This window comes from Colletes latitarsis, chromosome 6 (genome assembly GCF_051014445.1).
Source record: "Colletes latitarsis isolate SP2378_abdomen chromosome 6, iyColLati1, whole genome shotgun sequence".
Classification (NCBI taxonomy): Eukaryota; Metazoa; Arthropoda; class Insecta; order Hymenoptera; family Colletidae; genus Colletes; species Colletes latitarsis.
In genome coordinates this window covers 21,178,652-21,195,427 of record NC_135139.1, presented here as the reverse complement: position 1 = coordinate 21,195,427, position 16,776 = coordinate 21,178,652, and the positions used below count along the sequence as shown (strand labels likewise).

The 16,776-nt window shown below is 46.3% G+C and overlaps 1 protein-coding gene across 1 annotated transcript in view; it reads right to left on the bottom strand.

Moving 5' to 3' along the window:
* Mirr (iroquois-class homeodomain protein mirror) overlaps window positions 1–16,128 on the bottom strand; it is a 42,853-nt gene extending 26,725 nt beyond the window's left edge. Inside the window, exon 1 of the mRNA XM_076766577.1 lies at window positions 13,567–16,128. Within this exon, the coding sequence (XP_076622692.1) occupies window positions 13,567–13,605 (39 nt within the window). The 5' untranslated portion in view covers window positions 13,606–16,128. The remainder of the gene's footprint in view (window positions 1–13,566) is intronic.
* Between the last annotated feature and the right edge of the window lie 648 nt (window positions 16,129–16,776).

Here is a 16,776-nt window from a genome sequence, read left to right as displayed (position 1 = left end):
CGCTGAAAGCACTGGCTAGAAATTTCTTGGTAAACTGTCACCGAAGGAAGGAAAATAGCGTGATAGCCTGGGCGTCGTGTCGGCGGGGAGAGAACTCGGCCAACGAGCGAGGGACTACTGCATAGACGAGTATCGTGTCCGAGCGACCACGCGAGATCGGTTCTCACGGGGATTTCCCGGTGGTCGAGCGCTATCCAGCTAAATTAATTCGCTCGTTGCTAATCGTTACGGCTCCCTCGGTCGGTTTCGCGACATCGAGGGGGAAGGATCGAGACGTTATCGAGCCCGTGGATCGACTAGGGGCGACAATCGCATTCGCGACTATGGAGAGATCGTCCAGCGGAAAAAGGTTTGCACGCGTTTCTTGACAAAAGCGAGCCAAAGGCGGATCGAGGATCGCCGAGTCGCCATCGGACACCGAAGTTTCGCCGTAAAGCGATTAACTGTGTGAGTGGCGTTATCGGAAGAGAACCGGTGACGATACAATGGCGCATCCGGCGTCATTTGCTAACGCCGTCAGCCGAACGATACCGGGTGCCTGTGTCTCTACGCATTGTCGCGCGATACTTTCGTCCTCGTCGGCATAATCGTATTCTCCGCGGCGTATACGGACCCCCCGTACGACTCTATTCTATTTATTAAACATACACAGGAGCGTGGGCCCCCGCCACGTATTAACGCGATACCGCTTATCGCGTCGAAGAGTTACTTTGTAATCGCGAAGCAGCGTGTTAGATGTTGCGGTACGGTTGCGAGGCGAGAAACAAAACTCCTCGTGCCCTCTTCTTCCCGCGAACGGTCCTTAATTCTTTGCAGCCATACAGAGCTAAGCAAAGGGACAATTATGTAAAAGTAACTCAACACTTTCGAGACTTTCGTTAGTGTTAAAAGTATCCGTTTATTTATATTAATTCTACAATAAAACGTCAAAGTTGGAAACTCGTAACGTCGCCCCGTCCAGACGTAAATAACATTTTGCAACACGGGAATATTCTTAGAATGCTCCCCACCTTTATTTTTGTACCGCGAGTGTTTAGTCTCGCGAATGTTTGGTTTCCTTCGCTAGCGGTACCGTATCATACCGAGAACACCGATTGGTTATACTTGTGAGAAACAGAATCCTGACAAGTTGGCTATCCCCGACACGAAGACGTGCGAACCCTTGAGAGCACGTCGCTTTCAAGGTGTCCTGTTGAGATTACATAAATAGGAAATCGTCCGATCGGTAGCACAGAGATGCCCCAAATAATCCTATAATTTTACCAATGTATGGCTTGGACTTTGCTCCGCCTCGTTAACACCTTTTTCGAGCGGGAAATAATTTACCAAGTATGACGCAATCGCTCGAAGAAACAACATGGCGTTGCGAAGGAACGCAATTGGTTTCAGAACAATGGCAGAAGACTATCGGTTAATAACTGAACGCTCTGAAACGAATATTTTTCTGGGACATCTTAATTATATAGTTATACCACCTTCTTAATATTCCGTTTCTTTAATGGAAAAGCGTTTTCAACGAACAGGTGCCCGAAAAAATAAAAGTTGAAACACAAGGTGGACGGGATCAAAAGATGTCCCGAATTGAGGTCTCTTCTTGCAATAACATTGGATCCGCCATATTTCATACGAAGAGATAACCGATTCTTTTTTTATTTTGTATTATTCGAGCAAAAGGCTTCGAAAAAATGTGTGCAAAAGCATTTGCTTCTACTCGTAAAAATGACGAAGATTTTAACAATTTTACACGCGCTTTTCTGAAAACCTTATTTTTTTATTTCGGCTCGCGCGATATCTCCGTATCTGGTAAGCCGATTTACTTCAAATTTGGAGGGGATCTTCAGCAAACGTGTCTCTGTTGCGCGATTTCTGAATTTTAAAAAATTATCGATTTTGACAATTTTTTTTAATATACTAAAACATTCCCCTTTTACGAACTTCGATGATCCGTAGCTCTCACAATTTTCGTTATTCTTACCCGAAAAAAATACTGTATATGCTCGAAATATCGGAGAATGTATGCGCGGAATCCCAATACGAGACGGTCTTACGGTTTTCCTTTCGAAAAATAACAAAACCCGGACCGGAATACCACCTCGTGGTTCGAACAATCGAAACGCTACGGTGGACCGCGCAGTGTCGGGAGTCGAAAATTCTTCGGGGCTCGCGACGGTCTAAAAATGGCGAACAATGGGAATCGGCGAGCTCCAGCGGGACACGTCGGTGTTCGATCAGTTTTTACCTACCGAAAGAAGTCTCGTTCCGTGCATTCTCGTCGCTTGCGGGACGGGTCGCGGCAGACTGAACACGTCGATGCAAATTCAACGGAAGGCGAGAGAATGCAAAGTCAAGGGGGGGATTGCAGGGATCTCGGTGTAATCGGTGTTCGAAGCATTCGGGGAAAGGCGAGACGACGGCGATCTCTGATCGTTCGCGCGGCTGCCGAGATAATTTATTGAAATTGTCGTTTACCGGGAGTCGTTACTATTTTACCAGCGGACGGAGGCACACGTTCTCGCGTAACGGTAGTGGTGCAAGGGTTCAGGCCGCGAATGCCTAATCTTTCTCACGGTATAAATCATTGGTTCGCGGGCACCGCGATGTGTACGCCTGGCGCAATAAATTCACCACTTGCTTGTAAACGGACCATTACGAATTCGGTGTCTCGTGACTTTCCTGATCCGGCTGCTTTCCGTGTTCCCCGGTGTCTTTTCGATCCTGATTCGAGCATTAGACCCCTGGCCACGGTATTACTTTGTTCATAATCGCGTACCGTACTTTGTTGAATCGAAAACAGAGTCACAAGTGTCGCACTGTAATTTTTTTAAACGTTTCAACACCTCAACAGGGACTCACTGTCTGACGAACGACACGAATGTAGAATTCCATTCTGAATATTTAATTTGTACAAACTTATGTAGTTCTCAGAATACAAACGTTGTCGAATTAATACGATAGGTGATGACATTTTAAGTTCGCGAGTCGTTAGTTTGCTAATTATTGCACAACTTGACCCCGCGTACCTTTAGCCAATGTTCTTACGATGTCCAATATGTAGTGGAATACACGATTTAAATACAATAGTTCGCGCGTCCACGGATGTAGATTCAAAGTCAAGAATTATAATTTACAATCGGCAATATTTCTGTACGAAAAGGAAACAATGATCGTAAAGTCGTGTTAAATATAATTTTAGTAAAGTTTCCGCTTGAGTTGCCTGAAGAACACCACGTGTACGCAAATTATAACGAAGTCTGAGCGAAATGTTGGCTCGGTAAACATAGTTTAATCACGAGAGCCGATATATACAATGTTGCGTGTGTTTGGAATTTAAGTTAATTTCTTGACGTCTTATCTCGCGATTCAGCGTACCGGTATCGACATTGAAACTGAACCGGAAGAGGAGGTTGCAGGCTCCGTGCAAACTAATCGTGCCCGATAAAGAAGCAGCGATTCATCAACAGCGACAATTGGTAACTTGTGTCGAAACGTAATCGGAGTGCCGGAAGTCCCGACTCGCAACAATGTTTCTGTCGCCTGACGCGAAGCTCCTTGAACGGTCTGCGAGTGCAACGCTCGCCTCTGCACGGTGAATGTTCGAGAAAAATTTCAATAAGAGTATTTATTTTCATTTCTACCTTGTAGATACGCAGGTTTAAATTCATTAACAATCGACGAGTCGTAGAAAAACATTTTTATTGCCTGCGTAAGTTTGCGAAAAAAGTATGGCAAAGGATATCAAAGTGTAGAGAAGATAAAATCGAAGTAAGCAGCAGGAGATTAAGATTCGAGGAAGAGATACTGTATCGTTGGAGGAATGTTCGAAGTAAGAAAACGAAGAAGTCGTGGAAGACAAGAAATATCGGAACGGAGGAGAAGCATCTAAGCAATGTAATAGAATCTGCAACTCTAACAGATTAAGGGAAGCAAAGTATAATAAAAGATATCGGTACATTAATACGATAACGCGACTAGTTTAGTTAAGCAGGATAGAAGAGAATGTTTATATTAGCTATCTGGCTAACGGCTATTAACAAGAGCGGGATGCAGAAATCTCGACGAGGGGAATAAATTTCGATTAGGGAAAAGGGATAGGAAGCGCAACTTCTTGTAGATTACAAATTGGTTCGTTAAAGCATCTGATAGATGATTACCAAAGTATTCGAAAGAAGCGAGAGAGGAAACGATGGTAGATAGCAGACCGGACGAAAAGGTAAAAGGATGGTTAATGGCGATAGTGGAGAAGCAGGAGATAATAAGATAGAGACCAAAGATAGATTACAACGGAAGCTGTGTTACGTTACTTTATCCGAGGCTTTTTATTTCACTTTACTCTTAAGATACCTTCGGGGATCGCGGAGGAGCGAAGAGAAGAGAACGACGACGTTGAGAAGCAAACTGTAAACAAATTTTATTTCTCTTTGTTGAAGACATTGCATAGTGATCTGTACTAATGACTAATCAACTTTGTATTTATAAATAATTTAAAACTGTCGCTGTATCGAAGAAGAATTTTATCGTAAAATTCCGTGGTGAATTTTAAATGTTCCCGCGAACTTGCAGGATGACCCACTACCATTTCAATATGGCGGCCGAAGTAATCGCGCGTCGCGAGGAATACCGGGTGAATGAATTCGAAGAAACGTAGAAAAGAGGAGCCCGCGGGAGGTAGTCGAAAAAAAGGAAGAAGAGGCGTTCTAAAAACGAGAAGTGCCCCCTAAAAACGAAGCGGCGAAAGGGGTGGCGAGAAAAAGGTCGGGAAAGAGGAGCAAAAAGAAAATGGGCCGCAAAACGCGAGCGCGCCGGTGAATGAATAGAAGTCCGTAGGACGGGAGGGGGGAAAAGGGGGGCTGTAAAGGGTAGGTAGAGGGGGGAGAGGGCAGCGATCGGAAGGAACAAGAGACACCGGACGAGGAAAGAGAGAACGCAGGCGTTCGAGTGAATGAATGCAACGGCCAAGAGGATCGAAGACAGAGGCCACCGGTTGGATCGCGATCGTGCAAGAGAGCGAGGAGCGGAGGATCTGAGTCAGCTCGATTGGATCGAGTAGCGCCGAGTCAGCGGGCAGAAACAGCGCTGAATGTTGCCCCGCGAACTACTTCCGGAGATCGTATCTATATGCCAACGTGTATCGTGCCCGCGGTGTCATCGCGCTGCCAGCTTGCAATAATATGGCCATTCATAATTTTTACGCGGTGCGGCCCGTCATTCAGGTAGCCCGTTCGAACATTCCGATTCGCGGGAACGCGGACGAATTCGCCACGACGTCGGAGGAATCGCGAGGAATTACGCAGCGGGCCGCGCGATTACACGAATTCCGCGACGACGCGTTCGCCGTTCCGTCTCGACGCTGTAAAATGGTCCCGCGAACGGTTACGAGTCGCAAAAATTATTTAACGTTTAAAAAAGAGTCCGTATTTTCGCCTCCGAACAATCGCGACCCATTCCACCAAGATACCACGCGGTGTCAAATGTTTATACGGTCGGGTAGTGCAAGTTCTCCCCCAGAAACCGAAAGAACTCGTAAATTTTCCAATAACGTCGTTTTAACATTCCGAAAACGGAAAAATTCCCGATAAAACATTGCATTTCCATATATTGAAAACACGACTGTGTACGCATGTTTATTCATATCACATTTTATTGCATTTCGTATATCTTTCACCTGGCGTGTATCGCCGTTACAATTACCTTTATCTTGCGGCAGACCTCTGAAAGCATCGTTTCCCAAACTTTATTCGTCACCGAACAATTTTCGTTTCGCGTGATATTTGTTCTCTTGCGGCTACCGGGGATTTTAAAATGCGCATTTTATATCGAAAGAAAACGATATAAAAATAAAAATGTGCTCCGTATAATAGCAATACGGGTTCGTAATTGTCTCGATATAGTCGAGCGTTTTCTATAAATCAGACTTTGGATAATGAAAATATCGTTTATCTCTAATAGGTATTTATAAAATGGTTACGTTCGGCATAAATTCCGATTCGAAGTGTCAGGTTCGCGCGATATACACGGTGCTCCGTGAAACAAGTCCAGCAGTCGTTACAGAGAAGCGTTACAAGACAAAAATCGAGTGGCAGGCTCGATTATCGGCATCGAGGCTCGCACGTACACGCGCTCCTTCCACCGGACGTTATCTTTAATTGCTTTAATTCCCTTGCAGGAGACTCGCGACCCCGCAATCTTAAAGTCTAGTCGAACGCGTAACCAATCGCCGACGGCGATATCACGGTATCACAGGGGTGAGACGTCTGCGATCGATCGGTCGATTTCTCGATCCTGTCGCTGCCTCGAGCGACCTTTCTCGCGATCACGAATGTTCTTGCACAAAAATCGGTTTCGAATCGCAACGATTAGAATCAGGATTGGCCAATGTATCTTTACACTATCGAAACTGCCACTTTTTTTATTGCCACTACTTTTCACGGATATTTGTACGTCGCCTCGACTAGCGATATAATTATTGGATAACGGTTTGCGGGCCGACATTTTGGACACGTTTCGGAGCAGATGGCAAGGAATAATCTTCGTATCTAAAAATTACGTTATCCAACGTATAAATATTATTTCAACCAAATATATACGTATCGAGGATATTAATTTCTGTTGATTCGCGGCGACGAGTTTGTCGAGAATTTCCGAGCGTGCGACTAAAATGGCGTGAATATGCTGTCCGGGTATATTCTGCCACCTGTTCGCGAACGGATAATATAAAACTGTAAGAAGCCGAGGAGCACAAGTATAAATTGTTTGATGTAAATTGGATAATATAATAAAGAACTTTTAACGATGTCGTGCAAATTTAAGAAGACAAAAATGAAGCATATTATTGGAAGTCACGTAACAGTCGCGTTTAGAAAAACACTTAAAAAAAAAAGAAAAAGATTAATTGACGAATGTTTGCTTTACATATTCATCTTGCTGTATTTTATCGTATTCCAGTAATCGTCGTTAAATTCTTACGATTATTTACGACGTTGTTATATAGTTACTTTAACGTATTTAAAAATCGTTCGTAAGAAGTTCGTAAAATTTTAAATAACACGCTACTGTCGTTTGGAACGCTATAAAATATTCGTACGCTATCGAATATTTCCATTTGTAATATTATAATTTTAATAAACATCGAGGACATCTTTAGATATGGTGAATTGACGTAACCAGTTGGTGCGTTGAGTCGTTCGAGTCGAGGATTTTCGACTAATAAAAATCTAGTGAAAAATCACGTGATAGATTCGAACGATCTAGACGATCGTCTGGAGAAGATTTTCCAGAAAATCGTTTTGGAATCGAACGTTCCTGGTCGCGATACTACGTGGCGGACATAACAAGTTCGCCGTACGCTCCAAAAATACGCGACACGACGGATTAAGAAAGAGAGATACGGCCCGACGCGGACGAAGGAAGGATCGTTAGCTCAATTAGATTGAGCGACACAGATTAGCGATATGAATTCGTCGCGTTCTAAATTTAATATACGCCCGTCGTCGCGACGGTCCTTCTCGGACCGAGTTCTCAATTTTTCAAGCTAGAATTAAGATGCGATCCAATTTTACACCTCGAAGAAATATGTTCGGTGCAGCGGATCCTCGCCGGATCGGTATTGTTGGTACGAGAGATATTTGCGCGTCGTGGATCCTATAACTGACAAGTGAACATCGTCGACGAATCAAGGAAATTTACCGTATTAAGGGAATAAATTTTACCGTTGACTGGTCGCGACGGATTGAAAACTTTTACACTCCAAAATTAGTCAAAGCGTTGTCTAGTGTGGCCAGACACCGTCTGCGAAGGGCTATAATCGTAAACTCTTTATGACGCCACGGTAAAAATAAAACGCAGCAACTATTTGCCACGTCGACTCGTTCCGCGAGGCCAAAATTTCGTTCTCCAGACAATTGGAATTTAATTTAAAATAAACGAACCTTCCACGGATAAAATATAAAAATAGTATAAGCGGTTCCACGGATGAAGTATATTTTCTGCTAAGAAAATTTTCGTAAACAATGTACACGCTTTAAACCCGATATAACCAACGATATATGCGATGGTGTATTATTATTAATCTCTGTCGTCTAGTTGAACTCTCGAAAGCGTCTGAACGCGATGGAACATCGGCGGTACGGTTTTCCGCGCGACAATGAAGAAGCAAAACGCACGGTTCTCGCGAGACGTCAGACGAGAGATCGAAATTAAGAAGGCGCACGGCGAAAGCCGATGTCGAACACACCTGTAACGCGCTTAACGATTATTAATGATAAGTTTACACGGTCCGCGTGTCGCGCGTATTTACGACCGGCGGTTTCATCGTCGCTGAGCGCAACGACTCGTTACATCATCGGCAAGAAGCAAAATGCCAAGCGGTGTCGCGATCTCCGTGCAATAAGACAGCCGCGAACAAACAATTAATAACTTATTGTCTATCTGGACGGACGTGCCAAAGAAATATATATTTCTATACGGTACTTAAAGTAGGCTTCACGGACGTTGGAACGAAGCACGCGTCTTATCGCTCGTTTTTAGCCGGACTATGATATAATTACGATAACGAGTGTCACCACTCTTCGAGAAAGTGGCGATGATTCAACCGCCCCCTCATCCCCCTACCCCTCGTTGTGCTCGGAAATTGAATCCTACGATTACGGTGACCAACGACAGTTCACGTAATAAATGATGCACAGTGCGTTACAGAGATCAGCGTTTAAGGTTGACGGGCTACGCAATTCGAAAGAAAAGTGTGTCAACGATAATACAACAACCGTGACTAAAGTGCTTACTTGTTTGTTTAAGTCTGTTATAAATGGAGTAATGCTCATAGATAATAGTCCATTAATTTTTATCGTCGCTTTAACAATATGATACGCGCGAAAGCGATCCACTCTGGCCAGCTACTTTGAAAGATATTTGCTGCTCGTTACCGAATACTCGATAATCGCGTGAAATATTGTATACCTGCCTGGACAAGGAAAACGTCGTTCGTGACAATTTACAAAATAACAGCTTTCGAACGTTCACCGAGCATAATGGAATTTTAAGTTGCTTTTGGGACGCTTTGAATTTATTTTCATGGAAAATTGAAACAAATAAAAGGCGTGACGTTTTACGCCTACAGTTTCAGAAACAACTGCTCCGAATAAATGTAAAAATCTGCGAATATTCAGCTTCTGCTCCTCCCCGACCTTCGATTTACGCCTTCATCGGGGGACGAGCAACTTGTTAAGGCGCTGCCTCGCAGCTTGAGCGATCTCCATACAATGCGGCCCAGCGGAAATTCCCAAATCCAAGCACCTACGCGTCAAAGCGACGAAACCCGGAGGAACGCCTTGCTCTTTCGTTTCACCTTGAGACTCGCTCGCTAAAAAGGTGTTCGGATGGTTTCAACGAACGTGTCGCGAAAAATCGACAACAGTGAGCCGAAAACCTGTCGTTCGTTGAACGAACCGCGTAATGGCGTCGAATAAACGGGCAACGTTAGGCGCGAAACGGGGCAAAAAGTGGCGTTCGAATCGCCATTTCGGAGTAGACGCGATACGGAGGCGCGAACCGAACGCGTACAGATTATGCGTGTCCGTGTGTCGGTGTGTCGGGGCAAAAAGCTCGTTGATGGTAAGACGAGATAATTATTCTAGCGAGCGCAAGCTCTTCGATCATTTCGGAACGTTGCTTTAGGCGTGGCAACACATGTTCTCAGCCTCGGCGCTATGCACACCGCATAGGTATGCGGCGTACACCTATATGCAACATGTCAGGACACGTGGTACCGAATCTCTCAGGCTTGCCAACGGCTATCCATTCTCGCAACGGACAAGATCCCACGCTACAAATTATCCGTTGCGGTCGCAACACCCAAAACGAACCGGTGGCGCTAGTCTGCCTCGCGATTTTCACGGATAAACCGCTATACTCTGGACGAAAAGGGCATCCGCCCCAAAATAAATGTCTGGAATCACCACTGTTGTTATTAAAAAAGAAATCCATGCATTCGATACGACGTTAAATAAAAAAATATTTCACGTTGTTGAGTCTAGAGTAGGTGTATCTAGGATCGAAATAGAGAGAAGAGTTTTATTAATTTTTTTCGTGAACTAGATTTCACGCCAGCGCAATATTTAAGAGGGAATAATAAACGAACACATTAAAAATCCATACGAGGGTAATTAACTGGTCATAGCCTAGGCGCTACATAGAGATTGAACAGTATTTCTTAATCTTTAATCTCGACGTTTGGGCCCTCCTCGAGAGATAAATATACTCATAAATTAAGTGAAAATTTCGAGAAAAAAAAAAAAGCTAAAGGCCCCCGATACATTCCAGTTCCGCCAGGCATTAGTCTCGAAATTGTATGTACGAAGGAAAACACATATTTCAAGTTATACGTAAGTCACTCCGATTTTATCAAGCACCGTTATAATACGTTGAATACGTTCCAAACTGAAATGCACGAGTGGAATTCGGTTTCCCCATCATATTAAGTACATTAACATGATTAAGATAGTCCGACATATATACTCGAGTTTATTAGTCACACGATAGAACGTTCGATAGACGGATTTAACCGCGACAGTAATCGCATATTACGTATTTTAAAAATGGACGCGTTAAAACTAGGGAACCATTTCTAACGGTCGTATTAATTGCCCCGCTAATAACGAAATTAATTTATTTCGATACTTACCCTAGGTCATTGCGTGCTAGTTTTTTTTTTTTACCTACAAATCCACTCGTTTCCACCGCAAGGAAATTGAACGAATCATCGAACGTTGGCCTAGACTAGAGATCGGTTCGCGTTTCCTTTCAAAATAAATTATTTTAGAAAGTTAAAAAGAGCATTACGGGCTCGCGTGACCAATAAATACGTTTCAAAGCCTCGAAAGAGTGGCAAACTGTGGAAGCAGCCTTGCGCGCAATTTCATTAACGGCCACTTCGGAGGAAATCAAGCAACGGTCGTAAGTCGAAGGAGCGAAGAAAGGAGAGTTCCCTCGACAGCTCGTAAAAGCGCATCCCGAGACGACAGAGCGACGATATCGCGAACAGTCGTGGAGTATATGAACGATCCTTGCACCGGTTTAGTCCCGACACATGCGAAATCGCTCACCAGAAGGAACAGATAGACGCAAATAGGCGAGGCTTTCGACCGCTGAATACATTTGACTTTCAAACGATTGAAATTATATCCGGATTCATACATCTACCCGGCCGGACGGCCAACGACCATAGCCGGACGACAATCTCGAAGCGTGTACCAGACGGTTCTTTTAATGTCCACCGTCTAAAGGTGAAATATGCGTGTACTTGTCACCGATATTTCAATGCGTTTTACTTTTTCCTACGCTGACCACGGCGATCTATACGGTTTGCACGTGTGTCGTTCCCGTTTTCGTCCTCGAACCCGCTCGCGCGGTTTCCGCTCAATTTGTAACCGCGTTTTTCTCGCGCCCCCCTCCCCCTCCACCGACCGGGAATTTAGCAAATTTTATTTCCGGACAAACGAACGTTCGTAAAACAGAATCCTGGTAATGAATTTTTTAAACCCCGGATTTTCGACGCAATTTTAAATCGGACTCGACCAAGCGGTAATACGTTTCGAGGCAAATTGTAAATATTATAAATCGCCAAGTTATTATTAGAAAAAAGTTCAAGCGCGTTAGCACGTGTCCGACTCGTGATGTTCTAATGTTTCGTTATCCCTTTTTGGCAATTACCGCCCATTTAAAAAACAAAATTGTTTCCGACAATTTCGTTGCACTTTGAGTATTCTTGATCTTTCAGAGCCTTTGCGGTATCTCGTAATGACATAACTATGTTAGTTTTCTAGATTACTCAACTAATTCATCCACCTGTGTAATTTAATAAATATCGTTACATCATACGAGACAACGCATACGCTCTGGAAAGAAAAAGTTAGCTTTTACAGCGAACGAGACAAACGAGTCGACGGAATCGCTGACAGTTTTCACTGTTGCACTAAAATCGTACCAAGGTAACTACTTCTGTAGACGAGATCGGTGAAAAGTTTTCGAACGGAACGCGAAAATTATTACTATTAGCGTTGTTACTCGTAATGAAAGCGTAGAGACAGATTCTGTCAACAATTGTCAGCTCTTGACATTACCATTTAGCGAGAAGTGCACGATGGAAAGAAACGATAGGTTACTTTCTGTAATACTTTTATGCGTTGATGCTTCGAATCAAGATACCCGGTTACCTCTGTCAGCACTTAACATTTCATTCTTCCAATTAAAGAGTTCGTTCCATGGAACATGTAATACTGGCTATTTCTTTTCTTTTTTTTGTAGCGCTTTCCCCGAGAGTCTGCCACTGAAATATACTGTCAATTACCGCAAGTTCCATTATCCTAATACGTCAGCTATCGAAACGATTATTAGATTCAGGAACGGACGAGAAAATATTTTTTTCTTTTTCGAGTCTTTATACGATCTTAACCGCGTAGAACGATAAAAGAGAAGTCTAGTGTCTTGTCAAGTGATTTGGTACGGTGCTTTTACTTTAGTGGCTTGAGTAGCGTCGAACACTTTACCCAACGGGACTCTAATTCCTAGGCCTCTTAATTCTAGTGCCTACCTATCGGTGCCTATTAACCCTAGAACATCACATTTAATTTTTAGATACAGTGCCATCGCTCTAACAAACCTAATTACGCGTACTCCAATATTGTTTGTTGCGTTACAAGAGATCGAAAATAAAACGCTCGTAGAGAGAAATTTAAACCCAAAGTTATGGTTTTTATTCTATGATATTGTAAACCAAACGATTTGACATTTTTAGCGTTTATTTATTCTGTAGACAAATTACTACATATTCGCGGTACAAACGGTGTAAGCCTACTAGAATTCTCGGCTCGTTTGGCTTTTTAACTCATTTTTTGTTTCTCGTTATTGCACGAAATTTTGAGGTACATATTTTCGTTGACAGATTTGTTCAATTTTAAAAATAACAGAGGAATATGCGATTGTAACTAAATCACCCTGTCGAAATAACACAAGTATAGCTTCCAGGGGTGGATCTACCACAAAGTTAACGAAGCTTCCAACTTTGGAGCACAGGGCCTCCCGAATTTCATGACTTTTAATTTAACTTTTCTCTATCCAGAAATGTCTTTACAGCTCTCAGCGAATTTTGCAGCGAATATCAAAGAAGTAACCACTTAGCTAGTCTAATACACCATAATGGTTAAGCCAATATTAGCGCAATATAAACGCGAGACTTTTCCTGCTTCGCTCTCGAACAAGAAAACAAACTCAAAGTACAAGACGCTAAAACACAATTTCAGGCGAAAGATATTCGACGCGAAGAGTAGGAGAAAAATATTTTAGAAAAGTAACTTCCACGGAGTATTAATCTAAATCTGCCACAAATAGCTACCGCGTAACGCAAAAAGCTCTACGCGTCGTTTGGAACGAATGAAAGTTTGATTTTTCCCAAAAGCAGCCGATCGATTTCAGTCGAAGCGTTGATCGATCGTCATCGAGGGTACATCCATCAGCGGAGTGATCGCGTCACGCGTCCGTGGATCATACAGGCGAAAAATCGTGGCGAGGACTCACCTGTAGATTTGGCGATCCTCGAAAAGAGAACTGTGACATGATGTGTCGGCCACTCAGGGCCGTGATGGTCGGGCGCCGCTACGCGATCATCGTTTCAGACCGTGGCATCCGTGTTGCAGTCTCACCGAGTCACTCGTAAGGTATACCAGGGCACTTTTCCTTTCCGTTGTTTCGCTTTTTTTTTTTTTTGTCACTGGCGGCACCGCGGGGAAATAAAAAAAAAAGCGATCGCCGTCGACGAACCCCTTTTTTAGTCACAAACGAACGGGTCGAAAATGGACGCGAAATAGGAAATATTTTTTCTCACTCGCGTTTATCGCACTGTCTGCTGGCCAACTGTACTCGACCCTGAACGCGGTCTCCGGTTGTATACACTCGCACTGTCACAGACGCGGGCACAAAGGCTGGGGGACCAGTTTTCCGATCTCCGACCGCAACGTGGTTGCCCCGGACGACACCGTCCGCTCCGGAGGATTCGCTAGCGATGACAACCGTACGTCAACGACGCGAACAAACGGTTCGTTACCGAGAATGAATCTCGTCTCGGGTATCGGGCGACGGTCAGATTAGTGCAGAACTAATTAAACGGGCACACGGTAATGCGTGTGGCGTAATACGGAGCCGGTGGATGATTTTCTCGGGGGCCTAACCCGCGGCGTTGATCCGATCGACGCGCCAGCTATGATCGGTCGCGACTATCCTCCGAATCGTCGTTTCTTTTCGACGGAATCCAGTCCTCCGCTCGGCGGATAGGAAGGCGGAGGTGCGACGAGGAGGGCCAGATACGGCGAGAGTGGAAAGGAGAAAGCTAGACGGGATAGAGGGAGGAGCGAGCGAGAGGAAGCTCGAGAGGGACGAGCGGCCGGCGTGAGACGCGAGACAGAGAGGGAACGAACGGTAGGTCGAGAACTCGAGCGATGGTGACGGAGAGGCTCGTGAAAAAGGAAAGGCGAGGACTTGTCGCGCGCACCGCTTCCTTTTTCTTTCCTTTTCTTCTTTTTGTCCGTTTTATTTTTTCTCTCCCTCGGCGTCCAGAGTCCTTCCACCCCTTTTGTTTCTCTGGTCCTTAGGAATCGGAGATCCGTCGATCGCGATCTTCTCGGCTCGCGGACACGCGGAGCCCCCGCGGATCGTGGGCACTCTTTAAACAAGCAACCACAAACTGGCACGGTTCACGCGTGTTCGACGCCTCGTCGCTTCTGTCTTCGTCCTCTGGCCGATCCGCGCGCGTGTACGTCCACATGTATGCGTATGTTCTCACTCGTGTTTAGAGGGGGGCACGAGAAGGAGAGCGCGCGTCCATGCGACGACTCTTCCCCTCTCCCTTTCGAACTTGCCGAAGACTTCTTTTGCGCGCGCTACGAGGGGGCAGTCCGATCGAGCGCGATACTCTCCGTTTGTCCGACGACACGGTTTACCGATCCACACGCGCACTATTGCCGACGGTCGAAAATTTTAATCGTCGGTCACCGCACACGGGAGCGAGGAACGTACGAGCCGTGGGTACGCGAGTGTCGCGAGTACCGCGAGTGCCGCGTACCTCCAAGGACCGAACAACGCGATCCGAGTCCGTAAGTTCTGGTATCCTCGTTCCGCGAGATGACGGTTGATCGCGGTGTAGGAGGAGGCAGCGGTACAGTGACGGTGGCGCTGGCGATAACGATGGTAGTGTGCCGCCGGTGGTGGTGGTAGTGACGAGAAACGGTCGGCTCGACGGTGGTGGTGGCAGAGTCGTCGCCGTAGTTCTTTTCCTTCCATGGAAAGGGGGACGATTTTTGCGAGATGGTTTGCCCTCGGCGAGACGGGTGGGAGGGTCCAGGCTGGCACGCCGCGCGTTGTGGTGGGGGTGCTGGTGCCACCTCTGCTCGGTGGCTGAGGATGCCACTACCGGCACCTTGGTACCCGCGCGAATTCGTAACCGCGGCTCCCGCTATGTGTGCAGCAGGCCGAGCGTGTTCCGTGTAGTTCTCTTCTCCCGAGTCAGCTCGGCATCTTCGTAGATCGAGCACGGAGCCGTACGCCGGCGGTTAGCGTCGGCAAACGCGACAATAAAATATGGTGAGTCGCCCGTGGGGCCAGCTAACGCGCTCCCTGCCTACCCCCTCCCCGTCGCCAGGACTCTTCCGTCTCTTTCGCTCCTTTTCCACTTTCCGTTTCGCCGTCGCTCTCTTTCGCGATGCGTACCGATCTCTTCTTCTCGCTCGGCCGTACGCTCCTCGTCCCTCGTGACGCCCCACCGTCGCCGCTTTCTTCCCTCTTCGTTCGGCGTTCGTTTCGTGGAGGGGATGGGTGCTCGACTCGGAGGGGCGCAACCGGCCGAGATGCTGCCGTTGCCCGCGTGTTGGCACTGGTGGGGTCAAGGGAGAGGTAGGTCGCGCTAGGAGGGGCGAGAAGAGGAGGCAGAAACTACACGACAATTTTAGTTCGATAGATCCCGAAGTTTAGCCTCGGCGGCGCTGCTTTACTTGCCGCTGACTTCTTCCCGGTAGTTTGTTCGCTGCCCTCTCTCCCGTTGCTGTTCGCCTCTCCACCTCTTTCTTGGACACGACCGCACACTCTGACGTCCCCCCACCACCGACCCGTACACACCCCCCCGCCCCCGTTCCTTTCCCACTCGTCCTCTCTTGCTCTCTTATCCTCCTCCTCCTTCGCCGCGACGATTGTCAACTACTTCGTACCTCTCGCTGTCCCTCTGCCCCCACCTCCTGAGATCCTCCTCCTTGCTCAGCGCACAACGCGACACTTGACTACGCAACCTTTCTCTCTTTCACCGCCGTATTATTATCCTCCTTCTCGCTCCGATTTTCACCGTTCAAACGTCTTTCTCGCTCGAAACGCACGATCACCTACCGATCACCTCCCTATCGCGCGATTACGCGGGAGGAACGCGTACGCGTCGAACGCACCGACGATACGCGGCTCTCCCATCGCGCGACTCGCCAACGATCCTCATCGGTTTCGAGAGGTCGCGATCGCGAACTGATTCTCTCGCCTCTCGGGATCGAACGTAACGATCGATTCGGAGCGTCGACCGTCAAAATCGTGGACCGATTGACCGGTGGCGCGCGATTGCGGCAACGTGCCGACGATCACTAACAATATACAAGTTGACAACAGCGAGCGACGGATACGGCGACGACAACGACTTCGGCCGTGGCGTCGCGAAAGTGTGTTTTGCGCAGTTCTTTCAAGGGAACTCGCCTCCTCGCG